At 35.2% G+C, this 26,017-nt stretch overlaps 1 protein-coding gene across 1 annotated transcript; it reads right to left on the bottom strand.

Annotated features, from left to right (window-relative positions):
• Positions 1–394: 394 nt before the first annotated feature.
• LOC146904477 (uncharacterized) lies at positions 395–2,656 on the bottom strand. The gene is made up of 3 exons (XM_085728295.1): positions 1,561–2,656; positions 996–1,275; positions 395–467 (listed from the first exon to the last, which is right to left on the bottom strand). Exons 1-3 carry the CDS (start codon positions 2,654–2,656, stop codon positions 395–397), a joined length of 1,449 nt encoding a protein of 482 aa, XP_085584421.1.
• Between the last annotated feature and the right edge of the window lie 23,361 nt (positions 2,657–26,017).

Below are 26,017 nucleotides of genomic sequence, written 5' to 3'. Positions count from 1 at the left end.
GTTGACGTTGTTGTATCATCTAATGTCGAAGTTGGGGAGTGTGTCATAATTGTTGTAGGCACATATGTTGTTGTTGTAGTCGTTGTTGAAGTTGTATGTTGATATACACAAGTCGAGTCCATATGCATACTCATGTTCTGTTGGGGGCTTATGCCCTGGAATGTTCATCATTCAAACCGTTGGGGGCTTATGCCTTGGAATGTTTATCATTCACTTGTTGGGGGCTTATGCCCTGGGATGCTTTAACCATCCAAATTGTTGGGGGCTTATGCCCTGGAATGCTTAGCATTCAACGCGCGTAGATTGGTACCACATGCATGATGCATTAGTTGTTGTCGTTGTTGCATTGTCGAGTTGTTGTTGTCGTTGTCGCATTGTCGAGTTGTCGGTGTCGTTATTGATAACGAATTTGTTGTTGTTGTTGTTGTTGTTGTTGTTCAGCGTTGTTGAAGAGGATTATGTTGTTGCTATATGTATACGTTTATATACATTATTAATGATGTCTGCTGTGATATGTTGTTGTTTCATTAATTTGATGAATTATATATTATTATTATTGGATGTGTTTCTCACCCCTTCTGCTTGAAAATTGTTGCCCTTCGCATGGGTAACTTGCAGGTAATGATGGCTTGTAGGTTGGTTGGCTCAAGTGTCTAGGGCTCTGATACATATTAGGATGGGGATCGTCGCGAATGTTTTCTTCATTTCTTTTATGTATCATGTTTTAAAAAGACTTGGTTGTTGGAGTTTATCCTTGTTGAAAATAATGTTTATTATCTTGAGGCCTTTGTGCCAAGAATTACATTGATGTTGAATTATATTTTCTAAAAGAATTATTCCGCTGCAGTTTTAAGATATTTTAAATGTTGGTTAAAATAAATAGTTATTTTCTATTTATGACATTTTGAAAAGCAGTGTGACACTCCGTTGTATGATTTACTCTGATTATTATAATTAATATTACGTTGTAGGGAGAACGGGGTCTTACAACTAACACTGGTTCTGCTCCCGGAATCAAATCAATGGAAAACTCAATTTCCCTTTCTGGTGGTAAATTTGTGATATCGGCCAGAAAAACATCTAAATACTCACTGACAATTGGAATAACACTGGGACCTATATCTGATTCTGAAGTCACAGTGAGCATAACATAAAAACCCTTATCCTGAGCACAAATAAATTGAACCATCTTGTACGTGTGCTTAAGTAGTTCTGACAAAGCTACCCCTTCCACCGTGTTACTGGTAGGCATGTGAATACTCTTCTCCGCAGACCCTATATACACATGATTTGCGGATAGCCAATCCATGCACAAAATTACATTAAGTCATTTCATCGGAAGACACACTAAATCTATGTAGTATGTCTTACTAGATAAGGTGATCGGACAATTCTCATAAACATAGTTCGATACAATTCCTTCGTCAGTGGCCGTAGTTACCATCATAGGGGGATTTAATAACGAACAGATAACTGAAGAGCTTCAACACATTGAAAGGAAATGAAAGAACAGGACGCACCACAATCAAATAAAACATTAATTGGATTCTGACCACGTACCACCATTCAAGTCCTCGTTAGCCTGAGCCTTCTTTCCATCTAGCGAATATACCCTACCTCTACACATTGTGGTACTCACACCCTTGCCTTTTTCTCCTTTATTCGGGCAGTTTGACATATAATGTCCTGTTTGACCACAAGTATAACAGGAGTTGTCACCCAGCTTGCACTCTCCCATATGAGCCTTTCCGCACTTCTTGCAAGTCGGATAAGATTTGAATGAACCTGACTGCTTCTCTTTCTGTGGGGACCCCTTCGGCTTCAACTTTTCATGATGTCTATCAACAAAGTTTCCTCTTCTTCTATCAAAAGTTGTAGTACCTTCTTTAACAGCTTTGTCAAATCCTCTTTCAGCCTCCAAACTATTAAGCACCATTTCATCAAAATTAGTCAACCTCTGTTGACTGACCACATCGTAAAGTTCGCCCCTCAAAGCATGCTTATACTGATTCATCTTCCACATCTCGTTACCCGCATACTCATTATGAGTGGAGTAATGAGATAGCTCCTCAAACTTCCTAGTGAAATCTGTCACCGACATACCGCCCTGTTTCAAATGCAAAAATTCTTGCTCCTTACGGACCTTGTACGTCCCTGAGAGATACCTTTCTAACATCACCTGTTTACATTTATCCCAGGTCATCTGCATGCCACTAGTCCTCATGCAGCGTTGAGCAGTCTCCCACCAGTCTTCCGCCGGACCACGAAATTGATTAGTTGCGAAAATCACATTTTCTTCTTCCAAACAAGCAGCCATACGAAAAATCTTTTCCATATGCTTGATCCACCTCTTAGCATCCTGCGGTTCACCCTGACCATCGAACCCTGAAGGATGATTCCGATTATACTCTTGAAAAGCCAAATTTCCGACAACTGGAGGTGGTGGTTGCTGTTGATGCACTCCTGGACCTTGTTGCATAACTGCAGCCCACTGTTGTTGGGACTGAGCATTCTGTTGAATCTGTTGTTGCATCAAGTGCATAATCTGTTGATTCTGTTGCATCATTCGCGCCCACATATTCGCATCGGGGTTAACATTCTCCTCCACATTATAATTAACTCTTGGCCGGCCTCGTCCTCCTCGTGCTCCAGACATTATCGCTCTAACTGTCATATTTAAGTCAAAGTGATCAATTCCAACCAAATATAACAATGAGGACAAATATCCTAAACTCAAAAAGAATGACTACTTGAATTGTATTCTTAATGACCCAAGGCACGATCTGAATCGACCTGCTCTGATACCAAATTGTAACGTCCAATTTGAAAGTGTCTAGAATATTCAAATGTGCGCTAAATCTGATATTGGATACATTAATTATACAATATAGAAACGACATCAAGTCGAGAGTTTAGATACAACGACATCCAAAGTAATATGTTACATTATTACATCCTCAAAGTTTAACGTTCAAGTTAAGCTACAAAAGTTCATAACAACACAACTCATAATATAACATATGCATCACTAGTCCAACACCAAGTTGGTTCCACGCAACACGATCAATCCAAAGCTTTTTCTTTACCTTTTCCACGAGAGACCTGTGAACCTGAACAAATAAGGAGAGGGATGAGACATAATGTCTCAGTGAGTTCTATCTAACCCTAGGCTAGTGACAAACATGGGGAAAACCTACGGTTATCACGTGTCTACTTTACAACCAGACGGTTGATTATACGTGTGTGGGGACATGCATACGTAGACGGCCGGGCTCTCTAAAGCCGTCATAAGATTCTTCTCAACTTGTTATAGGTCTTGATATCTCTACGCATGTCATGGCGGTAAAGGGGAATTAAGACCGCAATGCCAAGTTACGCTCTATGTATCGAGGCCTCCACAAACAGATTCATGACACGATACTAAGTCAGACGACTAGGGGAATCCTTAAATCGTCATCGACACATCTATCTTTACTTGCTCTTTACATAAACTAGAATGTGTCTATCATCATCTCATAACCAAATATAATTAAGTTAGGAGTTAGCGTTGAACAATAATAATATCTGAGTTCATTTTACGGAAAGCCCCGGGCTGGAGTAAACCTGAGCACAATCCCTAACTAACCGAAGAAAACCTATCTAAGGTATATCCGTCGGTACTCCCTATGTGACATACGGGACCCTTATGGCTAAACCCGTTCCATCTACGGAAACCCCTTGAGACCAACCTAAGTGGATCACAAGAGACACGTCACCTACTAGTTGTTTATTCTTTATATGTGAATATGATATCTAATCGTCCACGTCTAGACATAAATAAATTCATGCATAACTATCTAGTTCTCGACAAACTATGTCGAGGCTCTATGTTCATTCCCTTACATGATATATTTTTCGCTATCCGATTCTAAACCTACAACTACTCTCACATACCAGGCCTTGCTCGCTTAGTTAAATACTTGCTTCAATTGAGAAAATCATTTCAAAATATAAATTCAATAGGATCTTGGTTTGAGGGGTTCACTTTTAAAAAAGACGCCACGGAGAAAAACCGCCTTGCGAATCGCCACGCCTGCCTAAAGCAAGCAAAACAGTGAGTTTCCTCACTCCCTTACTCGCCTAGGCGACAGATCTATGTGGGAGGCGAGAAGTATCTCGCTGTGGCGAGTTGGGGGCGAGTAAACCCCCAGTTCTGGTGGTTCAGCTCGCCATGGCGAGTAGTTACTCGCTGCGGCGAGTCATGACAGTCCAGCACCCTCAAAAATGGTATTTTTGACCGAAAAACCTCAAATCCAAGTATCTCAAAGTGTAATATATCTCTAGGAACCATAGAAAACCTGTAAAACCTTCACCTAGCAAGTATTAACCAAGATAAGGAAGCATGACATGAAAAGGGTTACAAAACTCTACATAAAACCCCTAAAAGTTCAAGTTTCTCTTGCAAGCATAATCACATGATCCCATGGTTGGAAACTAACTAGGAACTCACCTTGTTAAAGAGGAAAATAAGTTTAAAGCTCTTGCTCTTGACAGCAAGACTCTAGGAAGAAATTTCTCTAGATGAGAGAAGTCTATGTTGGTGAAGTTTGCTTCCAACTTTCTTGCCAACACCTTGGTATACCTCTATTCTTGCTTAGGATCTAACTTAGTGAAGGATTGAGAGAAGATTGAAGTAAAGAATCAAGTTTGGTGAAGAGTAGTTGTAACAATTCTAGAGAGAAGGGATAGCAAAAGAACAAATGAAAACCCTAGAGAGAGAAGTGAAAAAAACTTGTGAAGCATATGGGTCCTAAAATGCTTAAGTACTAGCTTGGCGTGAAAGTCCAAAAATAACCCTTGCCTTAAACGCGTGCATTTTTTTATCGTTTTCAGATATTACCTCGGTATCTAATAAGCGGGATATTACATCCTATCCCCCTTAAAAAAATTTCGTCCTCGAAATTTAGAATATACCTGAAAACAAATACGGATACTGATTCAAGTTCCCATGTAGCTTCACCATCTGGCGAATCCTTCCATATTACTTTCACTATAGGAATCTATTTGTTCCTGAGGGATTTGACGTCACGATCTACTATCCTTTTTGGTTCCGGCTGGAATGTCAAATCCGATCTCAAATCTATGGAGTGTAGCTCCACTGGCTGGAAAGGATCCGGAATATACTTCTTCAATTGAGATACATGAAACACATCATGCAATCCCGACATAGCTGAAGGTAAAACTAACTGGTAAGCCACTGGTCCGATACGCTTGAGTATCAAAAATGGTCCTACATACCTAGGACACAATTTCTTGGTTTTGAAGACACCTCTCAAACCCAATTTAGGAGTAACCCTTAGGAATACATGATCACCTTCACTAAACTACAAAGGTCTCCGTCTCTTGTCCACATAACTTTTCTGACGGCTCTGAGCTGTTCTCATCTTTTCTTGAATTGACTTAATTTTCAGAGTGGTTTCTTGAATGATTTCTGGCCAAATCATTCTCTTATCTCCGACTTCAGCCTAACACAAAGGGGTCCTACACTTTCTACCATACAATGCTTCATAAGGTGCCATTCCAATAATCGAGTGGTAGCTATTGTTGTAGGAAAATTCTATCAAAGGTAGGTGATGATTCCAACTTCCACCATCTTCTAGAACACAAGCACGTAACATATCTTCTAAGGTTTGAATAGTCCTCTCTGATTGACCATCGGTCTGTGGATGATGAGTGTAACACCCCGTTTTCCCAACATAAAAATTTCGTAAAATAAATCAGAGTTTCTCAACACAAGCGGAATGTCACATTTCTTTTCATCAAATCATAAATGGAATAAATAAATATTAATCCTTCAAAATCCAACAACGTAATATTTAAAACTTCACAGGGGAATAATACAACATCTTAAATAATCTTTGGCACAAGGCCTCAACATAAAATCTTAGTTCAACAATAATTCTTGAAAACTTCAAAAATAATATGTAAGGAACAGAAAGAAACAACAAAATTCTCATCCTGTTACGTATCAGAGAACCTAAGACACACACTTGTGAGAGAGTCCACTCACGACCGCAACTAATCTTGGTTACCTGCAAGTTACCCATACGAAGAGCAACATTTTCAAGCAGAAGGGGTGAGATTTCACAAACAACAATATTAAGCATATAATGCATCAATTACATTTAATAGCATAAACATCATCAACATATCATAATAATAATCATGTAAAATCATAGAATCATTATAAACAACTTTGTAATCAATCATTAACATCAACTTCATAATCAACTTAATCAACTTGACGACTTTAACTCGACTATGCAACTTCAACTTCTTAAATCTTCTTGACAATGCAAATGCATGTGGTACCAATCCTGGGCATCAAGCCCTCAACATATTTATTCTCAAACTTCTAAACCTAACTTCTCCTATGTATATCACCTCATCTATTTTATCTTATTTCTTCTTTCTACCACCAAACTTTCTAAATTCACAAAATAATCCCTCAACTTAATATTTATTTTCAAATCTTATTTTAAAAATAATAAAATAAGTCACAACATCTCATAAAATTCTCTAAAATCACATAAATCACACCAATCATATAAATATAATCTAAAACTCATTAAAATAATTAAATAATCGAAACGGGCGTTACAATGAGACATGCTTAACTTCAAACGAGTTCCCAAAGCTCTTTGAAAAGCTTTCCAAAAGTGCGAAGTGAAGATTGGATCTCTATCTAACACTATACTCACTGGAACACCGTGTAACTTAACAATTTCTAAAATGAACAACTCTGCATATTGGGATGCTTTGTAGGTAGATTTAACCGGTAAGAAATGAGCTGACTTGGTTAATCTATCCACAATAACCCAAATTGAGTCATGACCTTTCTGAGTTCGGGGTAATCCTCCCAAAAAGTCCATAGTAATATGTTCCCACTTCCATTGAGGAATTTCTAACGGTTGAATCATACCCGCTAGTTTCTGATGTTCTATTTTAAATTGTTGACATACAATGCACCTCGTTACAAACTCAGCAATATCTGTTTTCATACCAGGCCACCAGTATTCCCTATTTAAATCTTGATACATCTTGGTAGCTCCAGGATGAATTGAGAAACTACTCTTATGTGCTTCTTCCAAGATCAATCTCTTAAGCTCTTGATCACTTGGAACATATATTCTTCCTTCAAACAAAATCGCTCCATCCGAAGCCCTAAAAAATTCTAGGTGAACACTTCTTTTCTGAAGTTCCAAATCGGTACTCTGAGCTTGTATTATCCTTGACCGTAAATCCTATGAGACTTCCAATTGGTGCAACCAAATACCATCATCATCCTCTACAACTTCAAGGTTAAGGCCTCGGACCTTCTCATACATCTTACAAACATGCATCATAACTTCAGCTTGGGCTAAGGCCTTGCGACTCAAAGCATCTGCTACTACATTGGCCTTACCAGGATGATATTTCAAATCAAAGTTGAAGTCTTTTAGATACTCCATCCAACGTTTTTGCCTCATATTCAAATCTTTTTGATCAAACAAATACTTCAGACTTTTGTGATCACTAAATAGTTCAAATTGTGCTCCAAACAAATAGTGCCTCCATATCTTCAAGACGAAAACTATGGCTGCCAATTCTAAATCATGTGTGGGATAGTTTTCTTTATGCGCCTTGAGCTGTCTAAATGCATAAGCTATCACATTGTTTTCTTGCATAAGTACCCCACCGAGTCTTTTTGACGAGGCATCACAAAATACGATATATCTCTTCTCCGGGTCTGGAATAGTCAAAACTGGTGCTTGAGTAAATTTCTTCTTCAGAGTCTTGAAACTCTTCTCACATTCATCATCCCACATGAATGGTACATCCTTTCTGGTGAGTCGGGTTAAAGGCAAAGCGATCTGAGAAAACTTCTTAATAAACCGGCGGTAGTAACCAGCTATTCCCAAAAAGCTTTGTACTTCTGAAACATTCTTCGGCCTTGTCCAATTCTGTACAGCCTTAACTTTCGATTGATTGACTACCACACCTCCTTGAGAAATAACATGACCCATAAACTTGACATCTGACAGCCAAAACTCACAATTACTGAATTTTGCAAACAATTGCTTCTCCTGAAGAATATCCAACACTATCCTTAAATGATGAGCATGCTCTTGCGGATTCTTTGAATAAACCAAAATGTCATCAATGAAGATATTAACAAATTGGTCTAAGTATGGCTGAAAAATCCGGTTCATATAATCCATGAAAACTGTTGGAGCATTAGTTACACCAAATGGCATAACTAAAAATTCATAGTGTCTGTAACGCGTCCTGAAAGCTGTCTTGGACACATCCAAAGATTTGATGTGAATCTGCTGATAACCCGATCTAAGATCAATTTTTGAGAACACTGATGCTCCCTTAAGTTGATCCAATAGGTCATCAATTCTTCGCAAGGGATACTTGTCCTTGATAGTCACCTTATTCAGCTGACGATAATCAATACATAACCTCATGCTGCCATCTTTCTTCTTGACCAGCAATACTGGTGCACCCCAAGGAGAAACACTAGGCCTGATGAAATGCTTCTGAATAAGCTCTTCCAGTTGGGTTTTCAATTCCTTGAGTTCTAAAGGCGACATTCTATAAGGCACTACTGACACTGGTTCTGCTTCCGGAATCAAATCAATGGAAAACTCAATTTCCCTTTCTGGTAGTAAATTTTTGATATCGGCCAGAAAAACATCCAAATACTCACTGACAATTGGAATATCACTAGGACGTATATCTGATTCTGAAGTCACAGTGAGCATAACATAAAAACCCTTATCCTGAGCACAAATAAATTGAACCATCTTGTACGTGTGCTTAAGTAGTTCTGACAAAGCTACCCCTTCCACCGTGTTACTGGTAGGCATGTAAATACCCTTCTCCGCAGACCCTATATACACATGATTTGCAGATAGCCAATCCATGCCCAAAATTATATCAAGTCATTTCATCGGAAGACACACTAAATCTATATAGTATGTCTTACTAGGTACGGTGATCGGACAATTCTCACAAACATAGTTCGCTACATTTCCTCCGTCAGTGGCCGTAGTTACCATCATAGGGGGATTTAATAACGAAACAGATAACTGAAGAGCTTCAACACATTGAAGGGAAATGAAAGAACAGGATGCACCACAATCAAATAAAACATTAATAGGATTCTGACCAAGAAAACACGTACCACCAATCAAGTCCTAGTTAGCCTGAGCCTTCTTTCCATCTAGCGAATATACCCTGCCTCTTCTCATTGTGGTACTCACACCCTTGCCTTTATCTCCTTTATTCGGTAAGTTTGACATATAATGTCCTGTTTGACCACAAGTATAACAGGAGTTGTCACCCAGCTTGCACTCTCCCATATGAGCCTTTCCGCACTTCTTGCAAGTCGGATAAGATTTGAATGAACCTGACTGCTTCAACTTTTCATGATGTCTATCATCAAAGTTTCCTCTTCTTCTATCAAAAACTGTAGTACCTTCTTTAACAGCTTTGTCAAATCCTCTTTCAGCCTCCAAATTATTAAGCACCATTTCATCAAAATTAGTCAACCTCTGTTGACTGACCACAGCGTAAAGTTCGCCCCTCAAAGCATGTTTATACTAATTCATCTTCCACATCTCGTTACCCGCATACTCATTATGAGTGGAGTAATGAGACAGCTCCTCAAACTTCCTAGTGAAATCTGTCACCGACATACCGCCCTGTTTCAAATGCAAAAATTCTTGCTCCTTACGGACCTTGTACGTCCCTGAGTGATACTTTTCTATCATCACCTGTTTAAAATTATCCCAGGCCATCTGCATGCCACTAGTCCTCATGCGGCGTTGAGCAGTCTCCCACCAATCTTCCGCCGGACCACGAAATTGATTAGTTGCGAAAATCACTTTTTCTTCTTCCGGACAAGCAGCCATACGGAAAACCTTTTCCATATGCTTGATCCGCCTCTTAGCTGAAGGAAAATCGAAAGATATCATACACAACGGAAGAAGAAGAGGAAGAAGAAGAATTACGATTTTCTTTCCTTGGATCCTTACGAATTTGACATGAATCAGTGATACGATTGTTACTTCGATAGTTTCTGTTCTGAATCACGATCACAGCTAAGCAAAGCAGCAAAGCCTCTAGTAAGTCCACACGAACAGTGCTCCTCCAAAACTCGGTGCTAGCCAATGAATTGGAAGTGCAGAGAAGAAAGGGGTTGCTTCAAAACCGTGTAACCAAAAACTTCAGCACCAGAGTTCTATTTATAGAACTTCTAGTGTGCTCTGCAAGTCATAAGTCACTATTGGGCTTCAGTAAGCCCAACAACGAGTTTAGTAATTTTGCTAACTAATTAGCATTATTTACTAAACGCACCCCTTATATAAGTCATACTTATATATTTCTCTTTTGACTGTTCTTTGTGTGTGACCCTATAGGTTCTAGTCACGTTGGCAATAATATTAAATCTAATATTTAATATTATAAACAATGAGCGGTATCTAGCAACACATCATTGCTACCCAAGTGACAAGAATGTCAAGTGATCTGACGAAACCTTTCCATGATAATACTCATGTGTACACTTACTCCTTTGTCTCGATATCTTTATTGATCCCAAGGCATAGATATTGTCACCCTTGTATAGATCAATGTTTATATTCCTTGATTCCGAAATATACTGAATAACGAATAAGTCCAATATCTTATATTGACTTAGTTCAGCATGGCCATGCAATTTTACAGTTATATTTCATCAAGAGGCCTAAAGATATATCTCCTGTTTATGAGGAGGGACAAATCCCATCTAGGACACTCATGTCCCTCAGCATGATTCATCAAGTACCCATCAACCAACGTTATGGTTATCCTTTTACAGACAACGTTAGAATGGCAACAAAGCACTTGAGTCCACATCTAGGGATCATAGTGGTTTCAGGTCTAAGAGCGATATACATTATTATCATTGTGAGAATATCTTATGACAATTTCATAATTTACTATGTAGTATTCTCACGGCGGGTCAATCCAATATAAATATTACTCCTAATATTTATATCTATGTGAAGACTTGATAACTCTTTTATCCATGATCTGTGAGATGTGATCATCAGTCTACCCACATAATAGTCTCTATGCTTTAATGATATCCCACTTCTCAATAAAGTTCGACTACGGATACTTTAAGAATAGTTTCCTTATGTTTAACGGGGTCTCACAATTAAGTTATACTTAATGTTCCATCAAACGGACTAACTATTCTAGGGACTTTATTATTTTGAAACAAAACAAAATCAATAAAGAAATGCATTATTATTATATATTCACAATATATACTTATATCAATATCATGATACAAAGCCAAACCCAATCAACATAGATTGGCTATTAGGGCTTACTCCAACAATCTCCCACTAGCACTAAAAGCCAATCAAATATTAACTCAATATCTATTGGTCAAGTGTTAGCATCAAGCACACTATGGGCAAGATACTCTACTAGCAGATAAGGAACTCTTTCCTATGTTGGTAGGTCATACTTCTTTCAATTTCCACTTTCGATCTTCTATCGAAAAGAAATCGAAGTGTCAAAGTATACATTTGGATCATTGGTGAGATCAAGTTTTTCATTGCTCGCAAGATTTAAACCAATTTTACCTCAGACGAGATTAATGGAATCCACAACGCAAGAAACACATGTTTTTTCACTCAATTATGAGTTAAACAATCCAAATCATATATATTTGACATCTGTAATAGAAACAACAACTATCTGAAGCTTGTACTTTTACAAATTTCATAGGTTATATCTTTGCATAACATTTATTCCAAATTACGATCTGGATATACTGTACACCTATATGAAAGTCAACATCATTGTAACTCATTTACAATGTTTCTTTCATCCATGTTCAAGAAACAATCCATAGTCCTTTAAGATATCCAAGGATATTCTTGAAGGTATTCTAGTGTCGAACACTATAATCAATTTTGGTACATATTAGGAATAATTTTCTAACCATGTCTCACTTGTATAGATAAATTGTTTTGGTGACTAGTATGTCATCCACATACTCCACCAAACTAATATCAATGTTCCCACTAATCTCCTTATGTGCACAAGATTTCTTTATTAATAAAAGTTTTCATAAAACGTCACTAATAAAACAAATAATTCAACTTCAAGAAGCTTGCTCCAATTCATACATGAATTTTGTAATATATATACCTTTCTAGCATCCTTTGGATTAACGAAACCCTACATATATATCAAATACATATACAAGGTCATTCTAATTAAAGAATGCAACATCGTTGTCCATCTCCTAGAATTTGCATTATACAATAATGACAAGTGGGATCATTAGATTTAAGCATTATGATGATGTAATAGTTTCGTCATGATTTGCATCACGAGTTGCATGAAACCTTCTACAATCAATCACATCTTAAATGTATTTATAATACCATCCATGTCAGCTTTCTACAAGAAAACTCACATTCATCTCATGAGTCATACTCATTTGGATGATTTAACCAATATCCATATATGGTTTGTGTACATGGATTCTTTATAAGATCCCATGGAATTTAGCCATTTCTCAAAGTTCAGGCCATTTACGACCTTCTAGTAAGTTTGGGGCTCATCTACCATGAAAATCATAACACCTTGTTGAGCCATGACAAAATCATGTTACTCATTGTAGTGATATGACATATCAAACTCATCTAGATCTTGTGCTACTCGAACTGGTGATTTAACAACAACCCTTTGTTGAATTAGTTCATGTTCCATTCTTAAAGATACATGTATTTTGTGGTACTTGACTTAATTCAAGTTCTACAACACTCCCACTGGCTCCTGCAGAGACATACTCCTTTAATAGGAATACTCCAGATCTAGAGACAAACGACTATTGTCATGAAAGGTGATGTATAATCAGTATCCCTTAGTTTCCTTAGGGTACCTCCACAAATGTACATTCATTTAATTTGTAGTTTAGTTTATCTAATAAACCATATAACCTCAAATTATCATAAAGTCAAAAACTAGGTACTCTTACCTCCATATCTAATATGGTGTCTTTATGATTACTCTATTGGAACTTGTAGTGGGTGAAGAATAACTGTAATTTAATTTAACATCAAGAGTCAATGAGTTATAACCAAACTATTTTAGATCGATTCATGTCAAACATGAAGCGATATAAATAATAATTATACTCATTAATCAAGCATTTACCATCACGACTTACTCATATGGTCTTTATACTTTTCAAACCTATTTCTTTTACTTCATTGTTAAACTCTTTGAACAATTTCAAAGATTTCTTGAATTGTGTCAAATACACTTTTCTCATATACTATTAATTAGTAATGTTAGATGAAGTAAGAGAAATAAAATATCCAGCAAATATGTTTAGTGCTCCATATACATCTCATATGTATATCAACTCAAATAGATTATGTGTCCTTTTCACCTTTGCCGGTATACTAATCTATTTTGAAAGGTGGAACTCACATCCTTCAAATGATATAAAACCAAATGAGTCCAATAGTCCATATCCATGGATTTTGGAATTGTGAATCACACTTGTTTGTACTAAACAGTGATGCCAATGATATACAAAAGGTTCAAATCTCATTTGATCCTTTTCTCATATGTTATAGACTAGCTTATCAAGATCATGGAACTCAAATCCATTACTTGATCAGCACATTGTATAGAAAACATTATTAGGACAATAGGACAATATTTGTCTATCATTCAACTACATAATCCTTCTCTTGTCAATACAAGATTTATGATTTAATGTTTATATTTTATATGGAATTTAATAACAATTTTTTGGTTCCATATCAAGTTAAGTTTAAGTCCAAGCATAAGCTCTTATAGTCAATGAAACAATTTGTTCCATTCCAGACGTAGGTGAACTTCACTTATAGTTAATGTTCTGCTTCTTTAAAACTCTCTATATTTCAACAAATATGAGATTAATCATCAAGTATCAAATACTTATGATGAAGAAGTAGAAATTTAACTTTCTATAACTATATGGGTAAATAAGAAGTCTTACTTCTTTCTTATATTTTGACCCTTTCAAAACTACGAGCAATTTTTGTTTTTCAACTTTTGAAATAATTGCTTCCCCTTTTTGCAACCGTGTTTAACCTTTCAAAGGTAGAAAAACAGAATTTGAATTTTATTCTTATCCATGTACATCTACTTGATAGGCTTAAACTATTCATCTTATAACATTGAGGTTGAATGATCATATCATTCTCCATCGTCGTTATCACTATGAGATATCCTATATCTACTCATTTGACCCAATGCTTCTGATAAGCGTTGTTTTTCAAATATAGACATAGAAAGTTGCTAGGAAATAACTGCTCGAGAATATACAGTTTTTCTCATTCTTAAGAACAATTCTTAAATTTTGTACCAATTCAGAAACTCTTTTCTGAAAATTTTGTTCTTCATAAGAACTTTTAACAGTATAATAAAATTTATATGCTAAAGAAATTCTAAATACAGAAAATAAATAAAATAAATGTATCATGATTTAAAACATATTTAAATAGGTCTTTAATTAAATACGCTCCCACTATTTTACTCAAAACAAATGACCTTCAACATTTGAATCGGAAAATCTCATTGGAAGATTTTCTAGTGGGTTGAAATCCATATTTCACCTTGCTTTAAGTCAACGGGGGCTGTATTCAAAACTCAGTTATTTAGGTAGGAACTCCTTCCAATTGTATCTCATACAACTTTCAAATCATTTGAGTGAATAACTCCTTACTCTAATCTATCATATAGATGTTCCCAAACATTGCTTCTAAATTTATTTTAATCTTATTAAAATTAATTTAGTTAAGTTAAACCCAAAAGAATAACACTTGGGTAAATTGGATTACCGCACCGCAACTTACTAGTATAGAAAGTGCACCTCGCGGAGGCGAAACCTACACATTTCCATATTAGTCTTGAAGGGTGTTAAACTTTTGGAAAGCATTAAACTTAATATTTTGAATTGAAGGATTTTTATTAAGTTTGATCTCACCTCACCACGGCTTATATATCATATATATTCGCACTCCAATCATAACATGCATAACGATTATACAATAATAAAAGTGACATGATTATGGCCATCCTAACGCTATGACTCTCTCAAGCCAATGAGAGAATCTAAACTAATCCTAGAAACGACCTTGCTTCTCCAAGCTTGACCTCCAGGACTATCCTAACGTCATGAGCCCTATTACTTCTTTGCATTCTATTTACATTACATATGAAAGAAACTCTTGCATTCTATTTACATTACATATGAAAGAAACTCGTTTTACATACGAGGGAGTGGATGAGAACAGAATGTACAATAGAGATATAAGAGAGAGGCACGACACGCAGGCCGTATTTTAATATCCAAAAGAAATAAAATAAAAGGACTAAGGCCATAATCATTCACATGATAATAATAACAAACACACTTTTATTATTATTAAGGTCTTAAAATAAATTAAATTAAAATTTGACATATGATCACACTACGCAGATTAGCTGGGGGTTTAATTGAGTACCAAAATATATTATATTGAGTACAAAAATATATTATATTAAGTACAAAAATATCTCATATTATGTACCAAAATATATTTTATTGAGTACCAAAATATATTAGATTGCATACCAAAATATCTCAGATTGTGTTCCAAAATATTCTAGATTGCGTATTTCGCATCAACACTTGACACGTTTATGAACTCCCAAATCGTTTCGGCAAATATTATGATCAAATCCAAAAGATCATATATGATATTGAAACTCTTTCAAATCATGATTCTTTTAAATTATAAACAAATCAAGTTAAAGTCATGCAAATCGATTAAATAATTTCAAAAGATCATATATGACATTGAAACTATTTCAAATCATGATCTTTTAAATTAACTATCAATTTAGGATCGTTTATTACCTTTCAAACAACTTTTGAAAAACAATCCAAAAGGTAGAATTTTTATTTACTTAATTATAGTAATATTGACACTCAATAATTATTATAATTAAATTTGCTTTATTTAGGCAATCAATTTGTTTCCAAAACAAATTACAGCGCTAAAATTAAGCAAATATTTTATTACCAAATTCAAAAATCATATCTGATATTGAAACTCTTTCAAAATCATGATCTTTTAAATTTACTACCTTTCTCCAATTAAATAAATTAATTAAACATAAATATTTTCAAGGATTGTTTGTTTAGCATGAACAACCGGATCTATGATGCTTCACCAGATTCGGATATTGAAGCTCACTCTCACGAATTGTTCAAATTTACAAAAATCTCTTTGAAAACAATTGATCGAATGATACAACCATAATAATACAACGCTTGTATAGTTAGGTATCCTAATACAACAATCAAACATCAATAGTTTTAACAATTGTTTGTTCAGTATGGACAACCGGATCTTTGATTCTTCACCAGAATCGGTATTCGAAGCTCAATCTCACGAGTTGACTACAAATTCACAATCAATTATATAAAACCTATTGAACGAATGATATCATCAATATATCACATATAATGATGTTGTATTAAAATCATATATCACATATATGATATTGATCAATCAATTTTAATTAATATTTAAATTTAAATAATAAAATATTAACACTTAATATTCTATTTTATTAACGGATTTGCATTCCAAATTAATTCCTTGTAGAATATCAAAATATTAGCAAATCAAATATTTGCGAAAATATTATTATCTCTTAAAACAATTTTAAAAGATAATCTAATTTGATTTGTTTCCAATCATGTTCCCGTCGATATGTATAATCGATATGTCGATACTTCACCAGAAACGGTTTCTGAAACATCAAACAAATCGAAAAGCCATGCACAGAAAACATGATACGATGCCAATTTTAATTCTCTTTATTATTTAATTCCGATTCAAAATGTTTAATCATATTAAAACATAAAGCAGTAACAAAGCAATCCGATTCATGGTTTCGTAATTGGCTCTGATACCACTGAAGGAAAATCGAAAGATATCATACACAGCGGAAGAAGAAGAAGAAGAATTTCGATTTTCTTTCCTTGGATCCTTACGAATTTGACATGAATCAGTGATACGATTGTTACCACGATAGTTTCTGTTCTGAATCACGATCACAGCTAAGCAAAGCAGCAAAGCCTCTAGTAAGTCCACACGAACAGTGCTCCTCCAAAACTCGGTGCTAGCCAATGAATTGGAAGTGCAGAGAAGAAAGGGGTTGCTTCAAAACCGTGTAACCAAAAACTTCAGCACCAGAGTTCTATTTATAGAACTTCTAGTGTGCTCTGCAAGTCATAAGTCACTATTGGGCTTCAGTAAGCCCAACAACGAGTTTAGTAATTTTGCTAACTAATTAGCGTTATTTACTAAACGCACCCCTTATATAAGTCATACTTATATATTTATCTTTTGACTGTTCTTTGTGTGTGACCCTATAGGTTCTAGTCACATTGGCAATAATATTAAATCTAATATTTAATATTATAAACAATGAGCGGTATCTAGCAACACATCATTGCTACCCAAGTGACAAGAATGTCAAGTGATCTGACGAAACATTTCCATGATAATACTCATATGTACACTTACTCCTTTGTCTCGATATCTTTATTGATCCCAAGGCATAGATATTGTCACCCTTGTATAGATCAATGTTTATATTCCTTGATTCCGAAATATACTGAATAACGAATAAGTCCAATATCATATATTGACTTAGTTCGGCATGGCCATGCAATTTTACAGTCATATTTCATCAAGAGGCCTAAAGATATATCTCCTATTTATGAGGAGGGACAAATCCCATCTAGGACACTCATCTCCCTCAGCATGATTCATCAAGTACCCATCAACCAACGTTATCGTTATCCTTTTACAGACAACGTTAGAATGGCAACAAAGCACTTGAGTCCACATCTAGGGATCATAGTGGTTTCAGGTCTAAGAGCGATATACATTATTATCATTGTGAGAATATCTTATGACAATTTCATAACTTACTATGTAGTATTCTCACGGCGGGTCAATCCAATATAAATATTACTCCTAATATTTATATCTATGTGAAGACTTGATAACTCTTTTATCCATGATCTGTGAGATGTGATCATCAGTCTACCCACATAATAGTCTCTATGCTTTAATGATATCCCACTTCTCAATAAAGTTCGACTACGGATACTTTAAGAATAGTTTCCTTATGTTTAACGGGGTCTCACAATTAAGTTATACTTAATGTTCCATCCAACGGACTAACTATTCTAGGGACTTTATTATTTTGAAACAAAAAAAAATCAATAAAGAAATGTCTTATTATTATATACTCACAATATATACTTATATCAATATCATGATACAAAGCCAAACCCAATCAACATAGATTGGCTATTAGGGCTTACTCCAACATTAGCATCCTGCTGTTCACCCCGACCATCGAACTCTGGAGGATGATTCCGATTATACTCTCGGAAAGCCAAACTTCCGACAACTGGAGGTGGTGGTTGCTGTTGATGCACTCCCGGACCTTGTTGCATAGCTGCGGCCCACTGTTGTTGGGACTGAGCATTCTGCTGAATCTGCTGTTGTATCAAGTGCATCATTTGTTCATTCTATTGCATCATTTGCGCCCACATATTCGCATCGGGGTTAACATTCTCCTCCACATTCTGATTAACTCTTGGTCGGCCTCGTCCTCTTTGTGCTTCAGACATTATCGCTCTAACTGTCATATTTAAGTCAAAGTGATCAATTCCAACCAAATATAACAATGAGGACAAATATCCTTAACTCAAAAAGAACGACTACTTGAATTGTATTCTTAATGACCCAAGGCACGATCTGAATCGACCTGCCCTGATACCAAATTGTAACTCCCACTTTGAAAGTGTCTAGAATATTCAAATGTGCGCTAAATCTGATATTGGATACATTAATTATACAATATAGAAACGACATCAAGTGGACAGTTTAGATACAACGACGTCCAAAGTCATATGTTACATTATTACATCCTCAAAGTTTAACGTTCAAGTTAAGTTACAAAGTTCATAACAACACAACTCATAATATAACATATGCATCACTAGTCCAACACCAAGTTGGTTCAACGCAACACGATCAATCCAAAGCTTTTTCTTTACCTTTTCCATGAGAGACCTGTGAACCTGAACAAATAAGGAGAGGGATGAGACATAATGTCCCAGTGAGTTCTATCTAACCCTAGGCTAGTGACAACCTTGGGGAAAACCTACGGTTATCACGTGTCTACTTTACAACCAGACGGTTGATTATACGTGTGTGGGGACATCCTAAAATCGTCATCGACACGTCTATCTTTACTTGCTCTTTACATAAACTAGAATGCGTCTAACATCGTCTCATAACCAAATATAATTAAGTTAGGAGTTAGCGTTGAACAATAATAATATCTGAGTTCATTTTACGGAAAACCCCGGGGTTGAGTAAACCCGAGCACAATCCCTAACTAACCGAAGAAAACCTATCTAAGGTATACCCGACGGTACTCCCTATGTGACATACAGGCCCCTTATGGCTAAACCCGTTCCATCTACGGAAACCCCTTGAGACCAACCTAAGCGGATCACAAGAGACGCGTTACCTACTAGTTGTTTATTCTTTATATGTGAATATGATATCTAATCATCCACGTCTAGACATAAACAAATTCATGCATAACTATCTAGTTCTCGACAAACTATGTCGGGGCTCTATGTGAAGGTGAGAAAAACACAAGAAGGGGGGTTGAATTGTGTTTTAAATTTTTTTTCTTCGTTTCTCCTAAAAACTGAACACACAAGTCAGAAGCTAAGTGATACAGCTTCTGATGTGATAAACAGAATCTGAATGCAGCGGATAAAAACAGAGAGAGAGAAGAAGAAAGCCACAAAGCAATTATACAGGTTCCTTCCACAAACCGGAAGTAGTCCTGTCCCCCTTGCGCTTACAAGGAGAGTTCACTAGAATGTAATATCTGATTACAATTGCTCAAGCACACAGCAAGAGACTTCCTTTGCTCAAGCACACTTTGCAAGAGTCTTCCTATGCTCAAGAACACAATCAAGAGACTTCTATGCTCAAGCACAACTGCAAGAGACTTCTAAACAAACAAGATTACAAAGAATAATGTTTGAGGTTCAACACTTGATATACAATCATAGGTGCACTTAATACAATCAGATACAGACTTTAAGACATAAGAATTTCTAAGATAAGAACTTTGAGAAACAGAAATTCTAAGTGAATGCAGAACAATTTCAGCAGAGGTTTGGCACTTGTAAAAATCTTGAGAGTCTTTCGTTCAGCATTACCAAATTTCTAAGTCTTCACTCCTTTATATAGAGGTGTGAAAGAGACGTTGTGAAATTGCCAGCACATTAAAAGAGTCGTTGTTGAAGCTTGATCTTTCACCAATAATCTTTTGCCTGATTTGGTTGTTGTCCTATGAAGAACCAATTTGAAATCCATTCCCATTTTTAAGGAACATCTTTGCAGGCATAGCTGTTATTCTGGAGCTGTTTTCTTGTCTTGTAGCGTGGACACAAAACAGAGTAGCGGAGAAGGTGGTTGTACAGTTCGTACAAAGTACAATTTCAACGGTTTTTGAAGATAAGCTTCCAAAGCCTTCAAATCTTCACCAAAATGACCGTTGCAAAGTTTCACTAGTCTTCTGCATTGTTTTCGAATCCAATAGACAGCTTTTGAAGTGTTGATCCTTGAATCTTCAGCTTGTGGTGATAATCAGCTTCTGATGAGCTTCAGCTTCTGATGAGGTCTCCTCTGAACTATCCGCTTCTGACGAACTTCAGCTTCTGATGACATTCAGCTTCTGATGACGTTCAGCTTCTGATGACTTTCAGCTTTTGATGACGTCATCATTCTTCAGGAGCACTTTTGTCTTCAGATGCACTCTTCAGATGCTTCCCTTCAGATGCTTTCAAGCTTCCTTTTTCTTGATTCCTTAGCTCTCATTTGTTCTTCAGAACCTTTATATGATGTAAATTTTAAACTATGGTCCTGTACACTTGAACAAATATTAGCTAGCCCAATTGATGATTTTTAATACCTTGTTATCATCAAAACTCTTTAAGGTTCATTGTTAAACACATTTTGTTCCAACAATCTCCCCCTTTTTGATTATGACAAACAATATTATTTAAAATTAGATCAATTGTTGTTAATCTAATTAACAAGTTGACTTTGTGGTTCTGAGGTTTGTAAGCTCAGAGTCTGAGGTTTGTAAGCTCTAACTCCCTCTGAGTCTGATAGTTTTTAAGGTGAGGTTTGTAAGCTCCCCCTAAGTTCTATCCAGGTTTATTAAATTCATTTTAGCGCATGATAATATTTAGAGATTAAAAAGAAATCTTTAGAGTAGATTATAGATAAGAAGAATGGTCCATTTAATTTTATTTGAAATTTGATACTCCTTCTTTCGTTCATAGCTTATACCTTTCAGGTAAAAAATGATAGAAGTTTTTCAAAGTAATTTTCAAATATCATTAATGGGGCTCAGAGCCTTTAAATACTATCACATATACTCCCCCTTTTGTCATTAGCAAAAAGAAAATAAGCATTAAGACAAAAAGATAGTGAGAAAAACTCAAACATGAAGAGAGTATAACCATAATCAGAAACTCTTTTCTGAAAATTTTGTACCAATTCAGAAACTCTTTTCTGAAAATTTTGTTCTTCATAAGAACTTTTAACAGTATAATAAAGTTTATATGCTAAAGAAATTCTAAATACAGAAAATAAATAAAATAAATGTATCATGATTTAAAACATATTTAAATAGGTCTTTAATTAAATACGCTTCCACTATTTTACTCAAAACAAATGACCTTCAACATTTGAATCGGAAAATCTCATTGGAAGATTTTCTAGTGGGTTGAAATCCATATTTCACCTTGCTTTAAGTCAACGGGGGCTGTACTCAAAACTCAGTTATTTAGGTAGGAACTCTTTCCAATTGTATCTCATACAACTTTCAAATCATTTGAGTGAATAACTCCTTACTCTAATCTATCATATAGATGTTCCCAAACATTGCTTCTAAATTTATTTTAATCTTATTAAAATTAATTTAGTTAAGTTAAACCCAAAAGAATAACACTTGGGTAAATTGGATTACCGCACCGCAACTTACTAGTATAGAAAGTGCACCTCGCGGAGGCTAAACCTACACATTTCGATATTAGTCTTGAAGGGTGTTAAACTTTTGGAAAGCATTAAACTTAATATTTTGAATTGAAGGATTTTTATTAAGTTTGATCTCACCTCACCACGGCTTATATATCATATATATTCGCACTCCAATCATAACATGCATAACGATTATACAATAATAAAAGTGACATGATTATGGCCATCCTAACGCTATGACTCTCTCAAGCCAATGAGAGAATCTAAACTAATCCTAGAAACGACCTTGCTTCTCCAAGCTTGACCTCCAGGACTATCCTAATGTCATGAGCCCTATTACTTCTTTGCATTCTATTTACATTACATATGAAAGAAACTCGTTTTACATACGAGGGAGTGGATGAGAAGAGAATGTACAATAGAGATATAAGAGAGAGGCACGACACGCAGGCCGTATTTTAATATCCAAAAGAAATAAAATAAAAGGACTAAGGACATAATCATTCACATGATAATAATAACAAACACACTTTTATTATTATTAAGGTCTTATAATTAAAAGAAATTAAATTAAAATTTGACATATGATCACACTACGCAGATTAGCTGGGGGTTTAATTGAGTACCAAAATATATTATATTGAGTACAAAAATATATTATATTAAGTACAAAAATATCTCATATTATGTACCAAAATATATTTTATTGAGTACCAAAATATATTAGATTGCATACCAAAATATCTCAGATTGTGTTCCAAAATATTCTAGATTGCGTATTTCGCATCAACACTTGACACGTTTATGAACACCCAAATCGTTTCGGCAAATATTATGATCAAATCCAAAAGATCATATATGATATTGAAACTCTTTCAAATCTTGATTCTTTTAAATTATAAACAAATCAAGTTAAAGTCATGCAAATCGATTAAATAATTTCAAAAGATCATATATGACATTGAAACTATTTCAAATCATGATCTTTTAAATTAACTATCAATTTAGGATCGTTTATTACCTTTCAAACAACTTTTGAAAAACAATCCAAAAGGTAGAATTTTTATTTACTTAATTATAATAATATTGACACTCAATAATTATTATAATTAAATCTGCTTTATTTAGGCAATCAATTTGTTTCCAAAACAAATTACAGGGCTAAAATTAAGCAAATATTTTATTACCAAATTCAAAAATCATATCTGATATTGAAACTCTTTCAAAATCATGATCTTTTAAATTTACTACCTTTCTCCAATTAAATAAATTAATTAAACATAAATATTTTCTAGGATTGTTTGTTTAGCATGAACAACCGGATCTATGATGCTTCACCAGATTCGGATATTGAAGCTCACTCTCACGAATTGTTCAAATTTACAACAATCTCTTTGAAAACAATTGATCGAATGATACAACCATAATAATACAACGCTTGTATAGTTAGGTATCCTAATACAACAATCAAACATCAATAGTTTTAACAATTGTTTGTTCAGTATGGACAACCGGATCTTTGATGCTTCACCAGAATCGGTATTCGAAGCTCAATCTCACGAGTTGACTACAAATTCACAATCAATTATATAAAACCTATTGAACGAATGATATCATCAATATATCACATATAATGATGTTGTATTAAAATCATATATCACATATATGATATTGATCAATCAATTTTAATTAATATTTAAATTTAAATAATAAAATATTAACACTTAATATTCTATTTTATTAACGGATTTGCATTCCAAATTAATTCCTTGTAGAATATCAAAATATTAGCAAATCAAATATTTGCGAAAATATTATTATCTCTTAAAACAATTTTAAAAGATAATCTAATTTGATTTGTTTCCAATCATGTTCCCGTCGATATGTATAATCGATATGTCGATACTTCACCAAAAACGGTTTCTGAAACATCAAACAAATCGAAAAGCCATGCACAGAAAACATGATACGATGCCAATTTTAATTCTCTTTATTATTTAATTCCGATTCAAAATGTTTAATCATATTAAAACATAAAGCAGTAAGAAAGCAATCCGATTCATGGTTTCGTAATTGGCTCTGATACCACTGAAGGAAAATCGAAAGATATCATACACAGCGGAAGAAGAAGAAGAAGAAGAAGAATTTCGATTTTCTTTCCTTGGATCCTTACGAATTTGACATGAATCAGTGATACGATTGTTACCTCGATAGTTTCTGTTCTGAATCACGATCACAGCTAAGCAAAGCAGCAAAGCCTCTAGTAAGTCCACACGAACAGTGCTCCTCCAAAACTCGGTGCTAGCCAATGAATTGGAAGTGCAGAGAAGAAAGGGGTTGCTTCAAAACCGTGTAACCAAAAACTTCAGCACCAGAGTTCTATTTATAGAACTTCTAGTGTGCTCTGCAAGTCATAAGTCACTATTGGGCTTCAGTAAGCCCAACAACGAGTTTAGTAATTTTGCTAACTAATTAGCGTTATTTACTAAACGCACCCCTTATATAAGTCATACTTATATATTTATCTTTTGACTGTTCTTTGTGTGTGACCCTATAGGTTCTAGTCACGTTGGCAATAATATTAAATCTAATATTTAATATTATAAACAATGAGTGGTATCTAGCAACACATCATTGCTACCCAAGTGACAAGAATGTCAAGTGATCTGACGAAACATTTCCATGATAATACTCATATGTACACTTACTCCTTTGTCTCGATATCTTTATTGATCCCAAGGCATAGATATTGTCACCCTTGTATAGATCAATGTTTATATTCCTTGATTCCGAAATATACTGAATAACGAATAAGTCCAATATCATATATTGACTTAGTTCGGCATGGCCATGCAATTTTACAGTCATATTTCATCAAGAGGCCTAAAGATATATCTCCTATTTATGAGGAGGGACAAATCCCATCTAGGACACTCATCTCCCTCAGCATGATTCATCAAGTACCCATCAACCAACGTTATGGTTATCCTTTTACAGACAACGTTAGAATGGCAACAAAGCACTTGAGTCCACATCTAGGGATCATAGTGGTTTCAGGTCTAAGAGCGATATACATTATTATCATTGTGAGAATATCTTATGACAATTTCATAACTTACTATGTAGTATTCTCACGGCGGGTCAATCCAATATAAATATTACTCCTAATATTTATATCTATGTGAAGACTTGATAACTCTTTTATCCATGATCTGTGAGATGTGATCATCAGTCTACCCACATAATAGTCTCTATGCTTTAATGATATCCCACTTCTCAATAAAGTTCGACTACGGATACTTTAAGAATAGTTTCCTTATGTTTAACGGGGTCTCACAATTAAGTTATACTTAATGTTCCATCCAACGGACTAACTATTCTAGGGACTTTATTATTTTGAAACAAAACAAAATCAATAAAGAAATGCCTTATTATTATATATTCACAATATATACTTATATCAATATCATGATACAAAGCCAAACCCAATCAACATAGATTGGCTATTAGGGCTTACTCCAACATTAGCATCCTGCTGTTCACCCCGACCATTGAACTCTGGAGGATGATTCCGATTATACTCTCGGAAAGCCAAACTTCCGACAACTGGAGGTGGTGGTTGCTGTTGATGCACTCCCGGACCTTGTTGCATAGCTGCGGCCCACTGTTGTTGGGACTGAGCATTCTGCTGAATCTGCTGTTGTATCAAGTGCATCATTTGTTCATTCTATTGCATCATTTGCGCCCACATATTCGCATCGGGGTTAACATTCTCC

Source organism: Medicago sativa, chromosome 7 (assembly GCF_051527215.1).
Source record: "Medicago sativa cultivar Bolivia chromosome 7, Bolivia_mono, whole genome shotgun sequence".
In the NCBI taxonomy this organism is placed as follows: Eukaryota; Viridiplantae; Streptophyta; class Magnoliopsida; order Fabales; family Fabaceae; genus Medicago; species Medicago sativa.
This window is presented reverse-complemented; position numbering and strand designations above follow the sequence as displayed.